Below are 19077 nucleotides of genomic sequence, written 5' to 3' on the forward strand. Positions count from 1 at the left end.
AGGTCCAAATGGCTCTTTAATAACAATAATAACAATAATAACAATAGTAGAGTTGGAAGGGACCTTGGAGGTCTTCTAGCCCAACCCCCTGCCTAGGCAGGAAACCCTATACCGTTTCAGACAAATAGCTATCCAACATCTTCTTAAAGACTTCCAGTGTTGGGGCATTCAGAACTTCTGGAGGCAAGCTGTTCCACTGATTAATTGTTCTCACTGTCAGGAAATTTCTCCTCAGTTCTAAGTTGCTTCTCTCCTTGATTAGTTTCCACCCATTGCTTCTTGTTCTACCCTCAGGTGCCTTGGAGAATAGTTTGACTCCCTCTTCTTTGTGGCAACCCCTGAGATATTGGAACACTGCTATCATGTCTCCCCTAGTCCTTCTTTCTCTTAAGCTAAACATACCCAGTTCCTGCATCCGTTCTTCATATGTTTTAGTCTGCAGTCCCCTAATCATCTTTGTTGCTCTTCTCTGCACTCTTTCTAGAGTCTCCACATCTTTTTTACATCGTGGCGACCAGAACTGAATGAGCGTTTGAGCGTTTAGAGTTGCTGACCCCTGTATTAAATAAATTGTACCCATTGCAAGGTACATTCAATTCTCCTGAAAGCTCTCTACAGCTACCCCCATGTGCATATACACGCACAATCACTCAAGAATGCTCAGGGATGTATGTGTTTTCTGTATATGCACTCATCTACAGAAGCAACCAGGGATCTTCAAAGGATCTGCACAAAAACTAGCAAAGGATGTGGTTGCTTTAATGCTCCAAAAAGAAGTGCTTCATATTTAGAAATGCACTGGTGCAAAGCAACTCTTTCAAAAGTTTGTACACCCTTATCCAGCCTTCTAGGAAGCCTCCCGTTATAATTCAAATTCAATTTTAAAGTCTACAAAAACTTTAGCAGCCATTTCAGCAGAGATAAGCTGATTATGAAACATTATTATGAGAGGCTAAACTTTAAAAAAAGACATAGTGTATTACCAGGAGTTATACTAAAATTTTCATGTATAGAGAGATCAAAACTTTCTGTATGTGTATATGTAACATGGAAGGAGGAGAGAGGCAGGAAGGAAAGAGCATTAAGTATGAGTTAGTCCTCGACTTACAACAGTTCACTTAGTGACCATTCAAAGTTACAATGACACTGAAAAAAGTGATTTATGATCGTGTTTCACACTTACAACTGTTGCAGCATGTGATCAAAATTCAGATGCTTGGCAACTGACTCATATTTATGACGACTGCAATGTCCCAGGGGTCATGTGATCCCCTTTTGCGACCTTTTGACAAGCAAAGTCAATAGGGAAGCCAGATTCACTTAACAACCGTGTCACTAACTTTACAACTGCAGTGATTCGCTTAAAAGCCATGGCAAGGAAGGTCGTAAAATGGGGGGGGGAGATTCCCTTAACAAATGTCTCACTTAGCAACACAAATACTGGTCTGAATGGTGGTTGTAAGTCTACCTGTAAAATCATTGAAACTATTTCCCTGCAAAAAAGGGAATTTTAATACTTTAATACACCCTGTCCCAAAGAAGACCTTAATTCAAAAATCCCTCACCCAGACCTACTATGTGACTGAAACTAAGCAAATTGCCAAAAATAGTTGTGAAAGATTCCAAGTAATTCCTTCCTCCCAGAGGAAACTATTATTTATGCAGGGACAATCTCAGTCTGCCAAAAACTGTGTTATATAGCTTTTGAACAGACAAGATTAGGGAGTTGATATATAGACTCAAAGCATGTGCGATATGGCTTGAACATCAACCAGACCAGCTAATTTTCCCTATCCTATAGTCTGTAAAAATGTGGTAAGAATTCTGGGTTTGGATTGCCTTGTAGGCAGCATTGGTGAGCAGCAGAAGAATGAAGAGCAGTGACGTGCGGTGAGGTTTATGACTGGTGAGGCACTGACACAGTGCTGGGTTTCAAATATTTTTAGACTTGTGGACTTCAACTCCCAGAATTCCACAGCCAGGCATGCTCAGTTCCAATTTAAAGCGACAGCATTTGTTTTTCTCCTTTGCTCCTTCTTTCTTTTTCTTTTTCTTCTCCTTCCCCTCCTTCCTCCCTCTCTCCCTTCCTCCCCCTCTCAAACACACACACACACACACACACACACATACACACACACACACAGAGAAGTTGGATTGGACTATCTCTCCTACCCCTTCCCTCTCTCACTCACTCTCAAACAAACCCCCCCACACACAAAAGTTGGATTGGATATCTTTTCCAGTGGCTTGAAAGCAGCTCCTCTGCCATCCCCCCCCATTCCCCTGCTGCCTTTCCCAAACACCTCTACCATTGCAAATGCAGCCTGTCTGGGTGGGAAATGCCTGGAACACAAGAAAGCCCACCCACCACCTCCTGCTGGCAGGCTGGGGTGAGAGGAGAGGCAGAGAAGCCGGAGGGGAGCCAAGCCGAGCCTTCCAAAAGAAAGAGGCTGGGGGGAAGTGTGTGTACTACAGCATGGCTCTTTGCCTGGCTTCCTGCCTCCTCCTGTGGTCTCCTCAGTGCTCACTTGTGCTCTCCCTCCCCAAGCGTAGTTTGATTTGGCTCTTTGCCTGGCTTCCTGCCTCCTCCTGTGGTCTCCTCAGTGCTCACTTGTGCTCTCCCTCCCCAAGTGTAGTTTGATTGCAGGTGGAGCCACGTTGCCTTTTCAAACTTGTAATCAGTGAAGCTGGGCTAGATTTTTATATAGTTTTATCCAGCTGTGTGTGTGAGAGAGAGAAATGAATGGGGGCCTGGGGAGGAAGTCACTACACTTGGGGAGGGAGAGCACCAGTGAGGTTAAGCAGAGTCATCCACGGTGAGGCAGCAACTAACTCAGCTTTTTCCTTTTACTTTTTTTTTCATGATGAGAGTGGTGAGGCTATGCCTCACTTGCCTCACCTGACTGCACGTCACTGATGAAGAGCATTACTCTCCATCACTCGCAAGTCCTCTTCCAGCAATCTAATTATAATTGAAGACTTCTCACACTTCTAAGAGGACCTCATCCTGCTTCCCAGCAAGGAGGGGCTGTCTAATCAGGCCTTATTTAAATCTTCCTGCTGTCAGACCTGGAAGCCATCTTTTACATTGGGCCTTCAGGCCTGCCACATTTTCTACTGTGGGAAACTGGGAGGGGGGATTGTATGGCGTATGGGTGAGATTTAGTCAAAATAACATTATTTTCTCAGAGAGTCAAGGACACCTTGCCCTGCAGCTACGAGGGTGTGACTGGGAGGCATCTCCAGCATGGACGGTGCCTGATTGGACCATGTGACGGACATGTGGGTGCTGGGCAAGGACTTGGACTTTCTTTTGGGTGGGGAAAACCTGGAAACTTTCAGATTTGGGTTTTCCCAGATGTGCCAATATGACGTCTCTCATAAAATGGAACTTCAAGTCTCGGAGTCTTCTTTCATTGGGGGTGTTTCTTGGAACCCTGACACCTGCCTAAATCTAGAAAAGACCCTCTATATTAGTGTCAAAATACGCAGAATGCCACAACTATTAGTATCTCCAAAACATCTGAACCACCCACATAACAGGTTAAGGTTGTGTATATCCTTCAAAAGAGATGTTCTGAAAAGACAGTAGTGAGATTTGTTCATCATTAAAGCAATCACCGTTTTTTTCCAGGCTCACACAAGTGCTTCAAAAGCTTCTCTCTTCGGATATCGTCACCTACAGAGATAGCAGGGAATAGCCTCTAAGGCAACCAGGTGAATTTGGAAAAAAGAGGAGTCTGCTTTAATGATTCAAGAATAGATGTTTCATATGTACCCCACTGCATTTAAATTAGCTTTTTCGAAGCATGAAGACATTCTCACAGATGTATGCGACCTGAGATATGAAATCTGTAAGCAGCTCGCAAATCTTTATTCTGTGACCTTCAGAAACCCTTGTGACATTGTAGTTCCTGCTACTTTCAACAAGAAACAGAAAACTACACAGCCTGACCTGGAAAATGTTTTATTATGCCTTATCCAGTTATCAACCAAGTCCTATCTTACTCTCATTTCAAAGCAATCCTGACTTACAAACATAATTTGCACGCACTCACTTAAACAAGACACCTCAAGGTGTAGCAGATACACCCAAACAGGCAGCTAAGCATGGTCAATGTTCATCTGTTTTTTTTTTCCTATCTCCTAGTGCAGGGTGTTAAACTCAAGACCCGCGGGCCAGATGCGGCCTGCTGGGTGCTTAAATCTGGCCTGCAGGGCCAGCCTAGAAATAGGGAAGGACTGGCCTGCGGTGCCTCTGGCAGCCAAAATAGGGCACGGAGGGCCTCCTGTGACTCCCTGTGCCCCGTTTTAAACCTGGACAGCTTCCTGCTGCACTTTGCCGAAAATGGAGCATGCCCCACCGCACACTTTTGGCAAAGTGCTGCAGGAGGCCATCCAGGCCGAAAATGGGACATGCCCCATACCATTCCTCCCCCCCCCCTGGCCAGTCCACATAGGAGAACTGCAATGCTGATACAGCCCTCGAAGAAATCCAGTTTGACACCCCTGTCCTAGTGCAAATAAATTGCAAACTCAATTTATTTACAGTCCAATCTATTGTGCAAATCCTGTGCTGTTCAACCCCCAGCCATACTGAAGGAGCAGTGAAGGTGTGCAAAATCTGAGAGCCAACAAGGAATTCATGTAATGCCACAATGTGCCATCTATTTGGGGGCATTGAAGCCAAGCACTCTCTCAATTCAACAAGGAATGTGAAGCATGTCTTTCCAAGCAATAACACAATGTTTGTTGAATCAGCATCTCCAAGCTGAACACCAATGGTCACAGGGAGAGCGAGTGATGTCACATGAGTTGTGACATCATCATACAAATTGCAACTGATGAAAATTGTACAACATGCCTCATTTCTGTGATGCCATAACATATGTGACATCACCATAATTCTTCCAGATGCCAACGCATCGTATTGCACTTCTGGAGATCAAACGATGTGAAATGATACTGTCGGGGACAAGTACTTCACCTTATGCCAAGTGCGCAAATAGACTTTTATCACTGTAGCCCATTGATTGCTTAAAAACAAGCCATTATCACAAAATAAGACCTCAAAGATAAACAGTGGAACAGATGGTGCCTTTTTCTTTCAGCAAATGTAAACAAGTCTCAGTACAATTTAAACAAATGGGGATTCTGCAATAGTTAGTAAATTATCCTGCAGCCTGAAAAGAGAAATCAGATGCTCAGTCAGCAAAACACTTGAAAGGACATTCTGATGTAAAAGCAAATCATGATCAGGTGTTAATGAATTAATTCATATGATCTGCATGGGAGGTTATGACCGGAAATTTGTTTTCCTCCTCATTGTATGCACAAAATGCATCTCAGAAGTGAAGAGTTTACATCATGTGATAAGAAAAGTAAGCAGATAGGAAAGGTGCTAAAACCACAGATTGTTTATGCACATGATTATCAATTAATGATTGATATACTCACAAATATCTCGTAAAAGCCATACACAATGTGTGATCATCCTGTCATCATGCAAATGATACAATTCATGACATGAAAGACATCATAGCAAATGACCATTGGCTTACCTGAAGGGTCCTTTTCTGTGCACTGCGGGCGAGTCCAAGCAACAGGTTAAATCAGTCTGGTTGCCCAAGGACTGAGGAATCTTTTTCCTTGGCCACGCCTCCTGGTGTTGCTTGGCCCCAGAATTTTGAGAAGGTCTGGAACCCGTGAAGAAGCAGTAAAGGAAAGTCCAAGTTGACACGACGGTAATGAATCCCTGGACGGAGAAGCCAGGGTGGGTTGGACTCTCCCGCAGTGCACAGAAAAGGACCCTTCAGGTAAGCCAATGGTCATTTTCCTATGCACTGCTTGGAGAGTCCAAGCAACGGGACATACCCAAGTTATATGTCACTAGGGTGGGCAGAAGGTTAGTCCCAGGATTCGGTCGTGGAAACAACCGCCTGGAGAACCCACCTGCTGAACGAAGCTTCGGCCGATGCATACATGTCCAATTTATAGTTCCTGACAAAGGGCAATGATGAAGACCAGATAGCCGCTCTGCAGATGTCGTCAATGGTAGCCTGGGTAGCCCAGGCCGTGGTGGTGGCAGCGCTCCTTGTGGAATGAGCAGTAATGTGTCGAGGTACTGCCCTGGACTGATGTTCATATGCAGCTGCAATGTATGCTCTCAGCCACCTGCCGACCGTAGAAGATGTCACCTTCTTACCCAAGGAGCCTGGTTGGAATGACACAAAGAGGGCCTCTGACCTGTGGAAGTCTGCAGAACGCTTGATGTATATCCGCAGGGCCCACCTCATGTCCAACTTATGCCAAACACGTTCCCTTGGGTTGTTAGGGCATGGGCAAAAGTTTGGCAAGATGACTTCTTGCACCCTGTGGAACCAGGTGTTGATCTTTGGGATGAAGGCAGGGTCCAGACGCAGTACGACCCTGTCCGGATGAATGACATAAAAAGTCCTCCAGGACCGATAGAGCCGCCACCTCTGATTTGCGCCTCGCAGATGTTATTGCACCAAGAAAGGCAGTCTTTAAGGTGAGGTGTCGAAGTGAAGTTATACGTAGAGGCCACAAGAGCGGGCCCTAAGTCAGAAACATATGAAGGGGTAGGAGAACCCGGGTCTGATAGAGACCTATCCGCGGATAGATCCTGGGACTCCACCTTCTCATCAATCACCAACAGGTGATCCCCCCCTTGGGGGGTGGAAGAAGGACCCGCTCAACTCAAGAAGTGGGCTGAGGGGCCTCGCTCGCTGTCTAGCACTGGGCTTTCTCAAACTGCTTGTCGAGAGCCCGCTACCGCCTCTCAGCATCCCTAGCCGCTGCCGTGGAAGGCGCTTTATAAGGATGACTATCCTGACTGGTCACCCTGCCCTTCCTTGCCCCCTTGCCCCTGCCTGCGGAAGTTCCCTTGCTAGGGGCCTGTGAGGGACCTGGTCTACCGTCAAGGGAGGCAGATGGGCCAGGTTGCTCCATAGCTTGGTGGCACAATCTTCAGACAAGAAGGCCAAGGCAGTTGGAGATCAGGCAGTGTTGGACACTCTGGTGGCTGACACTGGAGCTGATGATCAGCAGATATTGTGGAATCTGGAACAGTCCGTGGGAAAAATGCCAGAAGAGCAAACTGGGGCTCTGAAAATGAGCCCAATGAAGAAACCAGCCACTCAAACAGGAGGTGAGAAGGTGGAAAAGCAGCCGAGGCTGCAAGACCAGCAGATAAGGCAGGAAGGGTCAGTGGAAATAAGTGAGCAGCCCTCCCCAGGTGGCCAAGACACCAGCACCGCCTGGGGAGACGATGTGGGTGTCAGTGACCCAGCCGGAGACCCGAAACAGGGCCAGCTAACCACCCTGCGGCTATCTGCTGAAGCGTGGCTGAGCAGGAAGGCCGACTGAAAAAGGCATGAAATTAAGCCCTTCCAAAATGGCCGCCGCTCCGGTGCGAGGGTGAGGAGGAAGATAAGATGGCGGCCACGCATTTAAAAGCGGCCTCGCACCTCTCTGCGGCAGGCTGCGCCTTCCCAAAGGCAAGAAAAACGGAAAAAAACCAACAACAAAGCAAACCGCCGGCAGGTGCCAGCAGCCTTGCCACCCTGCCGTGCTTTAAAGTTGATTTGGCAGCTCTCTGCTGCCGTCCAAAGGCGGGGCGGCAAGCGGAGCACCCACCACCACCACGCCTACCTCCGAGTCTGAAGAAGAAAGTCAACGACGGCGAAAAAAAAATTAATTCTAAGTAGCCTACTCTAAGTAAGGGGTAAAAAAATACAAATAAGGACAACAAGGAAAAAGAAAAAGAGGAACAAGTAGTAGGAGAGTCCAAGCCTAGGATAAATTAAGCTGGAGCTCACAAAAACAAGTCCTGAACAGGCAGACTGAGGAAAAATTCTGGGGCCAAGCAACACCAGGAGGCGTGGCCAAGGAAAAAGATTCCTCAGTCCTAGGGCAAGCAGACTGATTTAACCTGTTGCTTGGACTCTCCAAGCAGTGCACAGGAAAATGTGACATTCTTTGCGCCTGTGAATGAATGCTTCAACCTTAGTACTACATTCTGTATTTGTGATTAATGTAACTGTTATTTATGCTAGCTTCCTCCAATCTGATTCTCTTCAAATATTCTGGACTATTCTTGGAGTGATGAATCCACCACTCCAAATTAGCACTCCATCACTAATTTTACAAGAGCTCATATAATTTGCTTTCCAGAGGATATACCAGATTGGGTAAAACTACAGTATTTCAGGGGGGGGAGGGGGATCCATCACACATTCTATAGAAGTGTTAGTAATTTCTTCTCCCGGGACTTCCTATCTATACCTGTGCTTTTAATTTTAATTTCAGCAATAGTAACAAAAGCATGTCTGTACACATTTCTGTACTGTGTTGGGCTGCCACCGGTGCCGACATGAAGGAAATTAAGCAGGCAACGCCCACTATGGCCACACACACCCCAGCCAGCCCCCCAGGTCAAACATAACCCTAATGTGGCCCTCAATGAAATCGAGTTTGACACCCCTGTTCTACACAAGTAGACAGCCACGATTAGCACAGAATTTGAGCTAAGCAAGATAGTTGCTAAGCCTATTTTGTTACCTTTTTGCCATGATTGTTAAGTGAATCACTGTTGTTGTTAAGTGAATAATGTGGTGGTTAAGTGAAACATGCAGTCATTAAGTGAATCTAGCTTTCCCCATTGGCTTTGTTTGTCAGAAGCTGGCTGGGAAGGTTGCAGCATGATCCCAGGATGCTGAAGCTATTGTCAATACGTGCATGTTACTAAGCACTTGAATTCTGACCATGTGTCCCCGATGACGCGGCAACGGTCGTTAAGTGTGAGGACCAGTCATAAATCATTTTTGACGGTGATTCTGTAACTTCAAACGGCCACTAAACAAATAGTTGTAACTTATGTTTTGGTAAATAACATGTTCTATTAGAGTGGAAAGTTTTTTTATTGTGCTACTAATATTATAATTTTTTTTCTTACAATTTTATTCGCATTAGGCTCACTATGGCCACAAGTGGAATCATCAGATCTCACTATATTGGAAAGAACAATACTAGCTTTGTTTTAAGAAATCATCTTCATTAACAATTTTAGCAGCACATCACAAGAGAGATACCCTGTTTCCCTGAAAATAAGACCTTCCCGGATAATAAGCCCAATATGGCTTTTTGAGCGCATGCGCTAAAATAAGCCCTCTTCCGAAAATAAGTCCTTTCCAAAAATATTGCAACACAGCAGCAGCCATGAGGTGACCATACTCGCTGCCTCCTGCACCTCAAAAATAATAAGACCTCCCCGAAAATAAGGCCAAGCACTTATTTAGGGGAAACACGGTAATTCTTACCTGAGCCATCGGGAATTGATCTTACGAAGGTAGGCAGCATCTTTACACTGGCCGTTGGGTTAAAATCCCTAGAGAGGCCATTCTTCATTTCATTCCTGAAGCGACCCATAATATCCAGCAAAGTTTCATCCGACAGCCGCATGGCATATAGATATTTATCAATCTGTACAGGAAGCAGAGAGAAACACAGAAGATTCAAATCTTGTGTGATTTTGTTTCTGAACATAAGGTTGCCTAATCTTTTTAAAATGCTGAAGTATGGCATGCTGTAGACAAAATCCTTACAGCAGTTAATATTCTTTACAAATCTCCAATACCATCAATTAAACACTTATGCCCCACCCCAGGAAAATAAACACAATATACAAACAAGGCCTTGCTTTTGAATTCGGGAAATTCCTGAGCTGAGAAGCAAGCAGCTCAAAATTATTCTCTTTGTAATGTAGATCTATCCCCGTGATGGCGAAGCTATGGCACGTGTGCCACAGGTGGCACACAGAGCCCTCTCTGCGGGCATGAGAGCTGTCGCCCCAGCTCACCTCCACCACACATGCACACGCACCTCCCGCCAGCTAACTGGTTTTCGTGTGCATGCATGGAGAAGTGGGGGCTATGCGGTGGGCCATGCACGCATGCATGCACAGGGGCATGGGGAGCATGGAGGGTCATGCATGCATGTGCAGGGGGAGAACAGGGCTCACACATGCATGTGTGGGATAGGATGCATGCAGGGGGGTTGCACATGCACGTGCAGGAGCAGGGAACACAGGGGGCTTACACACAGATTGCATTATGGGTGCGCACGTGCATTCAGCACACAATGACAAAAAGTTTAACCATCACTGATCTATCCTAATGATAGAGGAATGACAAAACAGTGAGGGTCTCAGCTGAACATAAACAAAAGGTATTTCTGTATTGGTTCTAAGAAGTTCAGATTTCACTTATCCACACCACCTTAAACTGAGTCCAGAAAACAAAAAGTAATCATACATGACCCCAATCAGAAGACAAAATTGAACACAATGATCTAGCTGAAATTTCTTTACAGACATTTCAGAGAGTAAAGCCAGATCAGGAGGGATCAAATACCAGCGTGGGAAGAAAAATCCAGTCCGGGTCCAATCAGGAGAAAATCACTGGAAATAAAATGGAGGCTGGCTACAAGGAAAGAAGGCCTCTGTTTATTTGGTTTTCCAGAAACTTCAGTGTCAGCAGCATGTTTCTTGGGTGGCTGACAAAATGGCTGAGTGAGTGGATGGATCTTTATAGGGTTCTGGGGTTTTGTGATTGACACGCTCCAGGGGTTTGGGAAATGTAGTGAGCCTTGTGTCTTTTGCTATTCTAATGGGGGTGGGTAAATCCTATTATGTCCTAAAGGTCATGTCCTGTCCTAAGAATTTGGGTGGGAGAATGTAAATTCTTAATCCCATCATCTCCCGTGTGGGGCACCTGTGGCTGAAGGTGGTTTGTTTGTGGCCTAGGTTTCTGTAAATAGATATTGAATGGAATAGTCCAGTTTTCTCAACAGATACAAAAGTATCTCATTCATAAAAAGTAATTGTGTTTTTCTGATAATGGAGAGAAGTGAATGATTTTATCCTAAGGAAGTTTTCTTTCTGGGGGAGAGGAGGGTGCTGACTTCCTATACCAGTGAACAAACTCAATTTTACAACCTTTTGTACAATGGTCATGAAACAAATCACCACTGTTGCAAAATGAATTAAATAGTTGATAAGCAAATGCATTCTTCCAAATGGGCATTTTTTGCTGGAAACCAGCAAAAAAAACCATAGGAAACCGGCAACAAAAATAGAAATCATTGTGATTGTGGGAGGCTGCAATCCGTATAAATGTGAACTGTTTGTCAAGCATCTGAAATGAGATCATAGGGAGGAAAGAATTGTAACTCCAAGAACAGGTTAGAAGTAACTTTTTAAAGTCTGCCATAAGTTTGTATGGTCGTAAGTTGGAACTCGCTTTCGAGGTTACATACATCACCATATTTCTCAATTCTTGTTGGAAACATTAATCTAACCTTTCCCATAACAAATATATAAGGAACAGGTGTTTCCTGGGCAATGGACAAGTGTGAGAATATCATCTCCTATGGTCACGTGTAGAGTCCTCCTGATTCATAGAGAGATGTGGAATTATAAATCACACGATGAGAAGCTGTTCCTGCTAAATGATTTACACTTAATTCCTAGCAAGCATTTTGGACTTCAACTCACATCAATCTCATGTGGCAAGACAGATGACAAGATTGGGCAGAGTACAGGATGACCCAAAATATCTGAGGGGAACCCAAGGGCACATCTTTCATACATACTACTAAGCAAGTTAAAAGTAATAAAAGGTAGCACTCTCTGTAATCCAAGAGTTGGAAATGGAGAAAGCCCCATTAATGCTATTTGCTATTAATACACTAATTCTCTGAAACACAGTAATTCTAGATTCCGTTTTAATCTTGACAAATCGTATTAATGATTTAGTCTTCTGTAACTTTTTAAATCAATCTAATGGTTTCAGCCAACATTTATCAAACTTTAAAAAAAACTTTCTTCTATCCATGATCATGATCCAGAGGAACAAAATTGGTGCTGATGTTGCATCTTCCAAAGACCATGGAATCGCTCTCCTTAACTGTTTAGCTAGACCAGGGGTCAGCAACCTGCGGCTCTGGAGCCACATGTGGCTCTTTCATCCCTCTGCTGTGGCTCCCTGTCGCCAGTCGGCTCCACAATTGATAGGGCTTTCAATTAGGACAGATAGAAGAAAAAGAATGTCATGCTAGGAGAAGACTCTATGGTGGGAGAACCGGACTTTGGCAGAGGAAAAAGCATGCCACGCTAGGAGAAGACTCTATGGTGGGGGAACTGGACTTCGGGTTGGCTCCAGAATTGAAGAGGGAGCTTCTGGTTAGGCTCTTTGAGTCACAAGGTTTAAGGTTGTTGACTCCTGAACTAGACATAGGTAAAAACTACTAACTCTAACCAATATTTCAGACAATAAAAATCCACATCTGGATGAAAAAAGGCTCATAGGAAAGAACTTTACTCCCCTACCAACTTTCTACAAACAATACCATGTTTTAGAAATCTCATGCCACATGTTGTTCAGTCTAATGTTCCCACCCAAATTTTGCTTTTGAAATGCCCATGTTTTTATTTAAACATTTACTTTGTAGTACTTTCTCCCATAGATTCCAGATGCTTACTTAATCTGCCATTAGACTATCAAATCAAATACAGACCCACCTTAAGCAGGTTCTCTCTTCTATCGCTTTCAGGCCCATGACATACATAGCAAACAGCAAATCAATAAAAACAGAACTCAGATCAAGAGTTATATAACTTTCTTTGAAAATGTAAACAAGTTGAAAACGGAAACCTGGTGGAGAAGAAATTGAGAACACTCACAGAGAAGCCCCTACCTTCAATATAGGGAAGAGATATCTAAAATGTACTCCAGCAAGAGGATAAGGTAGTTCTTGAGAAACTGAAGCTGTCATTTGCAATAATTAATATTATTCAAAAAATGGACCAGGCGTCGGGAGTATCTATCCTAAATCTGGGTACAAGGATTTGGAGGGAACAGTAGGAAAGGAAAGTCAAAAAATACTTTTCCATACTTGCTCAACTAATTTGCAGTATAAAGGTAAAGGTTCCCCTCGCACATATGTGCTAGTCATGTGTGACTCTGGGGGGGGGGGGGTGCTCATCTCTGTTTCAAAGCTGAAGAGCCAGCGCTGTCCGAAGATGTCTCCGTGGTCATGTGGCTGGCATGACTAAATGCCGAAGGCCATGGAACGCTGTTACCTTCCCATCAAAGGTGGTCCCTATTTTTCTACTTGCATTTTTACATGCTTTCGGGTTGCTAGGTTGGCAGAAGCTGGGACAAGTAACGGGAGCTCACTCCGTTACGCGGTGCTAGGGATTCGAACCACCAACCTTTCTGATTGACCTCAGCGTCTTAGCCACTGAGCCACCGTGTCACTCTAATTTGTCTTATGCTTCCCTACAATCCTATTTGTGTTAAGATGATATGAATTCCTTTGGGGGTTGGGGAATTCTGGAAGCTGAAGTCCATTCATCTGAAGGTGGCCACAGCAGAGAAACATCGGGATAAGTATTTGCTTTGAAGGTATTAGAAAAATGATTTTCATTACAATGCATGCAGAGATCAAGATGCAAAGGCCCACTAAGGGAACTGCACTTTAGCAGGATTACCTGCCTTCAGAGAAAAGATTGTGCTATCACAGCACTGTACCCCAAATGCAGCACCTGGCATCACTCCCAGAAAGGACTAGAGGCCATCTGCCGACAGAGGAGGTTTTTAAGCTAACTAGACCCATGCCTTTAATAGTGATGTCATTCACAATGGATCAATCTAAGTAAATCTGTCCTAGAATGTGTTTTGGCAGGAGAACACAAGGGATGGCACACAGACTCTTAGTTATTGTAAATTAAATTCAAGAGATCCTACTAGGTTCCTGAGTTCACAAGGGAAGAATTTTGTTCATTGTTCACCACAAATACATAAAAGAAGGGATTTCCTTGCTGTAATTTATCTGGGACAGAATTGAAAGCATTATGCAACTTTTTGCACAACCAGCCCAGTTTTAATCTTGAGGAATGCAACATTACAGAAGCATCTGTGGAAACACATTTTACAGGGCAGCAGGCTTGGCATTTTGAAATTATCAGCATTAACTGCATCATCTTAGGCCAAAATTCACCTGTCACCAAATTCATTTCAACTACTGTTAGAACTGTTAAAACTGTAGAACTGAAACTTCAAATAGGGGAAGAGGCACAATTTTAAAATGTTTTTCTTCTTTTTCTCCTTTCCTGGATTTATTATCCCTTAATGAAGACTTCTTAGGAACCTGAAAGCTTAGATACTGTTAAATTAACAATTTGTTAACTTAATAAAAGAACTGCCTTCCTGTGGATTCTTTTTTTGCATGATCCACTCATCTGCTTTTGCTTTTTATTCCTTACATTAAACCTTAAAGCCTATTTACGTAGGCTGTCGGTGATTGCAGCTTACCTATTATTACATTGCATCAACAAAGATTTAAATCCTGGAATCCAAGCGTGTAGCCACTGATTTGTGTTGCAACAGTGGAATCAAATCAAAATGTAACTGCAGTTAGCTTTCTTTGCTGCAGGAAAAATAATTCATGTATTTCCAATATACTAAACACTTATTCCCTTATTCTAAATTGTTGGACATCAATTGCACCAAGTAGGACAGAAAAAAATCTTATATATCCTACCCTGTTTCCTGAAAATAAGACTTCCAGATAATAAGCTCAATCGGGCTTTTGAGCACATGTGCTAAAATAAGCCTTCCCTGAAAATATTGCAACATAGCAGCAGTCCTGAGGTGACCATGCTCACCGCCTCCTGCACCTCAAAAATAATAAGACCTCCCCGAAAATAAGGCCAAGTGCTTATTTTGGGGGGGTCAAAAGAAAACAAGACCATGTCCTATTTTTGGAGAAATATAGTAGGAATTTGAAAAGCAGAAAGGTTTTTGTTTGGTGTTCAATATGAGATTTTAGCAACTTTCAGAAATTTAAATTGTCCAGAGCAAATTTTGAAGATTGATGGGAAACTTCAAAGTTAAGAAAACTGAGAAGGCAAGGAGAAATAAAAGGAAAAAAATATCCAGGTTTGCAATATTGTCAACTATTTCCAACATTTGATGCAAACAATTACTATAAACAATCTATAAACTATTGGGAAGTGTTGTTCTTTAAAAAAACAAGGCTATGGCAAACTTTCTTCCATATTGTTGCCAAGAAAACAAGGATGTCCATGATGTGAGTGGGAATTCAGCTCAACTCCAGAGAGACTACATTTGCCACATAAATAGCCAACAGAATCATTGGGTACAGCTTTCCTGAAAAAGACATTTGGTCATTTGGAGTTTAGGTTAAGTACCTTGTTACACAGCTAACCAAAATTAGAGACAGCTAGCTGTGTGATTCATTTGTCTTTATTTTGCCATAGGAACTTTACTGGCCTTACCACCGGTACAGGTGAAACCACCAGATAAGGCAGTGACTTGGCTATTTGTATTTCAGACAAAAAGTGCTGGAAGTCCGTTGTGTATCAGCTTACATACTGTGTTTCCACCATCCCTGAATGCAGGGAGAAATGGAACACTAACTTGCATCAGTTAAAGCCAAAACTAACCCATATGACTGTTGTTGTGCATTGATGCAGGAATTTCTAAATATAACCAGTTTGAAGAAATACTATTTGCTTTGCAAAGGCACTTATTTTTGCTCCAGCTTGGAAGAGTTTATTAGCACAATTAAAATTCAAATAATTGTCTGGGTGGGCCTAGTTCTCACAGTTCTCTCACAGAGTTCTCACAAAGAAGAATCATGAAAATGTAAGATTCTTTTTACATCAACTCTTAATTAAATCAAGGCATATCCTTAAATCAAGGGCATATCTAGGATAATTTTAATTATTTGAATGCCACATCCATTGCTGAAAATCTTGAAGCACATAGAATGAGTTCAAAATAAATGTTATCTTACATTATTTTGTGGTGTCAAATACACAGGGTTAAACTTCAAAAGTTAAGGACAGGAGGTGTATACAAGCAAGATTTGACCTAAGGAAACACAGTCGGGATACACAAGATCAATGTAAGGAACAAATTCAGTATTCTTAACTTATGTAAAAAAAAAAAAAAAAAGAGCCCAAGAGCTTGGGGAAATATAAAAGACATCATTAAAACTGAAGTGGGAAAATGCTCCACAAATTTCAAAGAAGAAAAGATGAAAGTCTTATGGAACAAGCTATCTTGATAGCCAAAGATAAGAGATAAAAGCTTTGTATTAAGTATCAGTAATAACTGACAGACCACCAGTAACAGTAACTGATTTATTCAACTTAGTAACTGAACTGAACTGAAAGCCGGTTGACAGCTATTTATATTCTCCAGCTGTCAAGCCGGTAGCCAATAGGGGCTTGATGCTCGTGCCGCCCTGGAACCTGTTTAAAACGACCAATCCTGGGCGCGCGTGGACAGGCCTCCTCTGGCGCCACCTGCTGGTGGACGCTCCGAGAATACAACACTCCTTCCCCCTTGTCCGCGCATGCGTAATCCTGGAACCTTGTTGGCCTTCTGCGCACGCGCTGCGATCTTCTCAGCTGTGGAGTGACTGCCGCCGTAGAGGGAGGATCGCTTCGATGAAGTGTCCATGAAGGGCCAAACCGTGGAACTCCTCCCAGCTCACCAGGTAGATAGCTTGCCGGTATCGGATCATTGATTTGGCCGCCGGAGCTAGTTGTTCGCTCAGATCTGGGCTGATGGGCGGCGTCAACAGGTCTTTGTGAACTTGGAATAACATTTGGAACATTTGAGTTGTTTGACACTGCACCGGTGTCTCTTCGCCTCAGTTGATCTATGTGCCTCCTCCACACTCTTCCATCTCCAAGGAGGACCCTATAGGAACAGGGCCCCGTTAGCTCCGATACAACACCAGGCACCCATTTAGGATCTCCTGCAAAGTTCTTAGCGAACACTCTTTCCCCTACCATGAAAACCCTAGGGGGGGGAGAGGATGGGTAGGAAGGGGTAGCGTAAAAGGGATGTAATCTGTCTAACGTCGTACGTAGTTTCCTTCCCATTAACAACTCGGAAGGGGCTTTGCCAGTTATTGGGCAAGGGGTGGTATGCTGGCATCTTAAGAATGTGGCTACTCGTTGCTGCATTGGCAAATGAGCCATGCGTGCCAGTGATTCCTTGGCCGTGCGCACCGCGCGTTCTGCCATTCCATTAGCCGCCGGGTGGAAGGGAGCCACGGGAGCGTGGCGAATGCCTTGGCGTTGGAGAAATGTCTGAAATTCTTGTGAAGTAAATTGGGGCCCGTTATCCGACACTATGATGTCAGGTAACCCATGTGTTGTGAATAAGTTGTCTAAGATTTTTATAGTGGCTGCAGACGTAGTGGAATGCATAGGGAACAGTTCTACCCATTTTGACCACGCGTCAATTACCAAGAAGAAGGTGGTTCCCTCTATTGGTCCTAAAAAATCCACGTGGAGTCTGCTCCACGGCGATCTGGGTTGTTCCCATTCTCTAGATGGGGCTGCTGGTGGTGCGGGGCGGACCTGCTGGCATTGGGGGCATTCCTGTACCCACGCTGCAATATCCGCATCCATGGAGGGCCACCATATGTAACTGCGCCCCAGGCATTTCATACGGACAATGCCAGGGTGGCCCTCATGGAGACGAGATAGCAGTGCCTGGCGCAATTTGCTTGGGATTACTATTCTGTGTCCCCAGAGGAGGCAGCCTTGGAGAGATGACAGTTCCGTTCGGCGGCGGTAGAATGGCAGTAGTGGCTGGTCTATATCAGAATTAGGCCATCCACTGCGGACGAAATGAATTATTTTTGAGATGATGGGGTCTGCTTTGGAATGTATTGCTATGTCTGATGCAGACAGTGGAAGTTGCAATTCATCTAAAAGGCAGATTGTTTCTGTAGGAGCTGGGTCCAATACCGGAATAGGTAAAGGGCAACGGCTCAAAGCATCTGCATTGCCCATTGTTATGCCTGGCTTATGGATCAGCGTGTAGTTATAGGCTGATAAGAATTCCGCCCAACGGGACATGCGGGGAGATAAAATTTCTGGAGTGGGCCGGTCGCCAGCTAAAATGCCTAGAAGTGGTTTGTGGTCCGTTAGGAGGGTAAATGGCCGCCCATACAGGTAATGGTGGAAACGTTTTACTCCCGCAACGGCGGCCAGCGCCTCCTTGTCCAGCTGGCTATAATTACGCTCAGGCTTGGACAAGGTGCGGGAGTAGAACGCTATGGGGGCCTCTGAGCCGTCAGGATATACATGGCTCAGCACTGCGCCCACTCCAAATGGAGAGGCGTCGCAAGCTAGCTGCAGGGGCCACTTCTCGTCGTATTGCGCTAGCACTGGTGGAGCTGTCAAAGCCTTTTTGACAGCCGCGAGCGCCTGCGCCTCGCGGCTGGTCCAGAGCCATGGTGCTGAAGTGTCTAAAAGTCGGTGGAGGGGCTCTGCTAACGACGCTTTGTGTGGAATGAACGACGAATAAAAATTGAGGAGGCCTAAGAAAGCCTGCAACTCAACCTTATTGGTTGGGGTTGGTGCGGAAAGGATTGCCTCCACCTTTTTTGGTGATGGATGGATTCCATCTTTATTTATTAGGAATCCCAGGAATTCTACGGCAGGGACTCCCAATTTACACTTTGATGCCTTAAGATGGAGGCCTGCATCCCGGAATTTTTGGAGGACCGCACGTAGGGATTTTATTAACGTGGGGGCGTCTTTGGCTGCGATGAGCACATCATCGAAATAGGGTGTGACCCCAGGAATGCCATGGAGCAACCGCTCCATCAATCCCTGGAATATTCCTGGGGCCACACTGACGCCGAATTGCAGCCTACGACATTTAAAAGCCCCGCGGTGGGTGACTATTGTCTGTGCCAGTGCTGTGGCTTCATCAACAGGTAGCTGTTGATAGGCCTGGGCTAGATCCAATTTTGCGAATATCTTACCTCGTCCTAATGTGTGTAGTACGTGCTGGACTACCGGTACTGGGTGGGGATGTGCTTGGAGGGCTTTATTAATTGTTGTTTTAAAATCTGCGCATATTCTTACAGAGCCGTCAGATTTTAGGGGAACAACAATTGGAGTTTCCCAAGGGGAAAAATCAACTGGTTGTAGAACTC

The 19077-nt window shown here is 44.4% G+C and overlaps 1 protein-coding gene across 2 annotated transcripts in view; it reads right to left on the reverse strand.

Annotated features, from left to right (window-relative positions):
- The window catches only part of LOC309393251 (hexokinase-1), a 69524-nt gene that overhangs the window by 41245 nt on the left and 9202 nt on the right, over nt 1-19077 (reverse strand). For both annotated transcript variants that reach the window (XM_081955233.1, XM_081955232.1), the window contains exon 2: nt 9342-9504. In XM_081955233.1, the coding sequence (XP_081811359.1) occupies nt 9342-9504 (163 nt within the window). The remainder of the gene's footprint in view (nt 1-9341; nt 9505-19077) is intronic.

Source organism: Natrix helvetica (assembly GCF_964273705.1).
Source record: "Natrix helvetica genome assembly, chromosome: 5".
Classification (NCBI taxonomy): Eukaryota; Metazoa; Chordata; class Lepidosauria; order Squamata; family Natricidae; genus Natrix; species Natrix helvetica.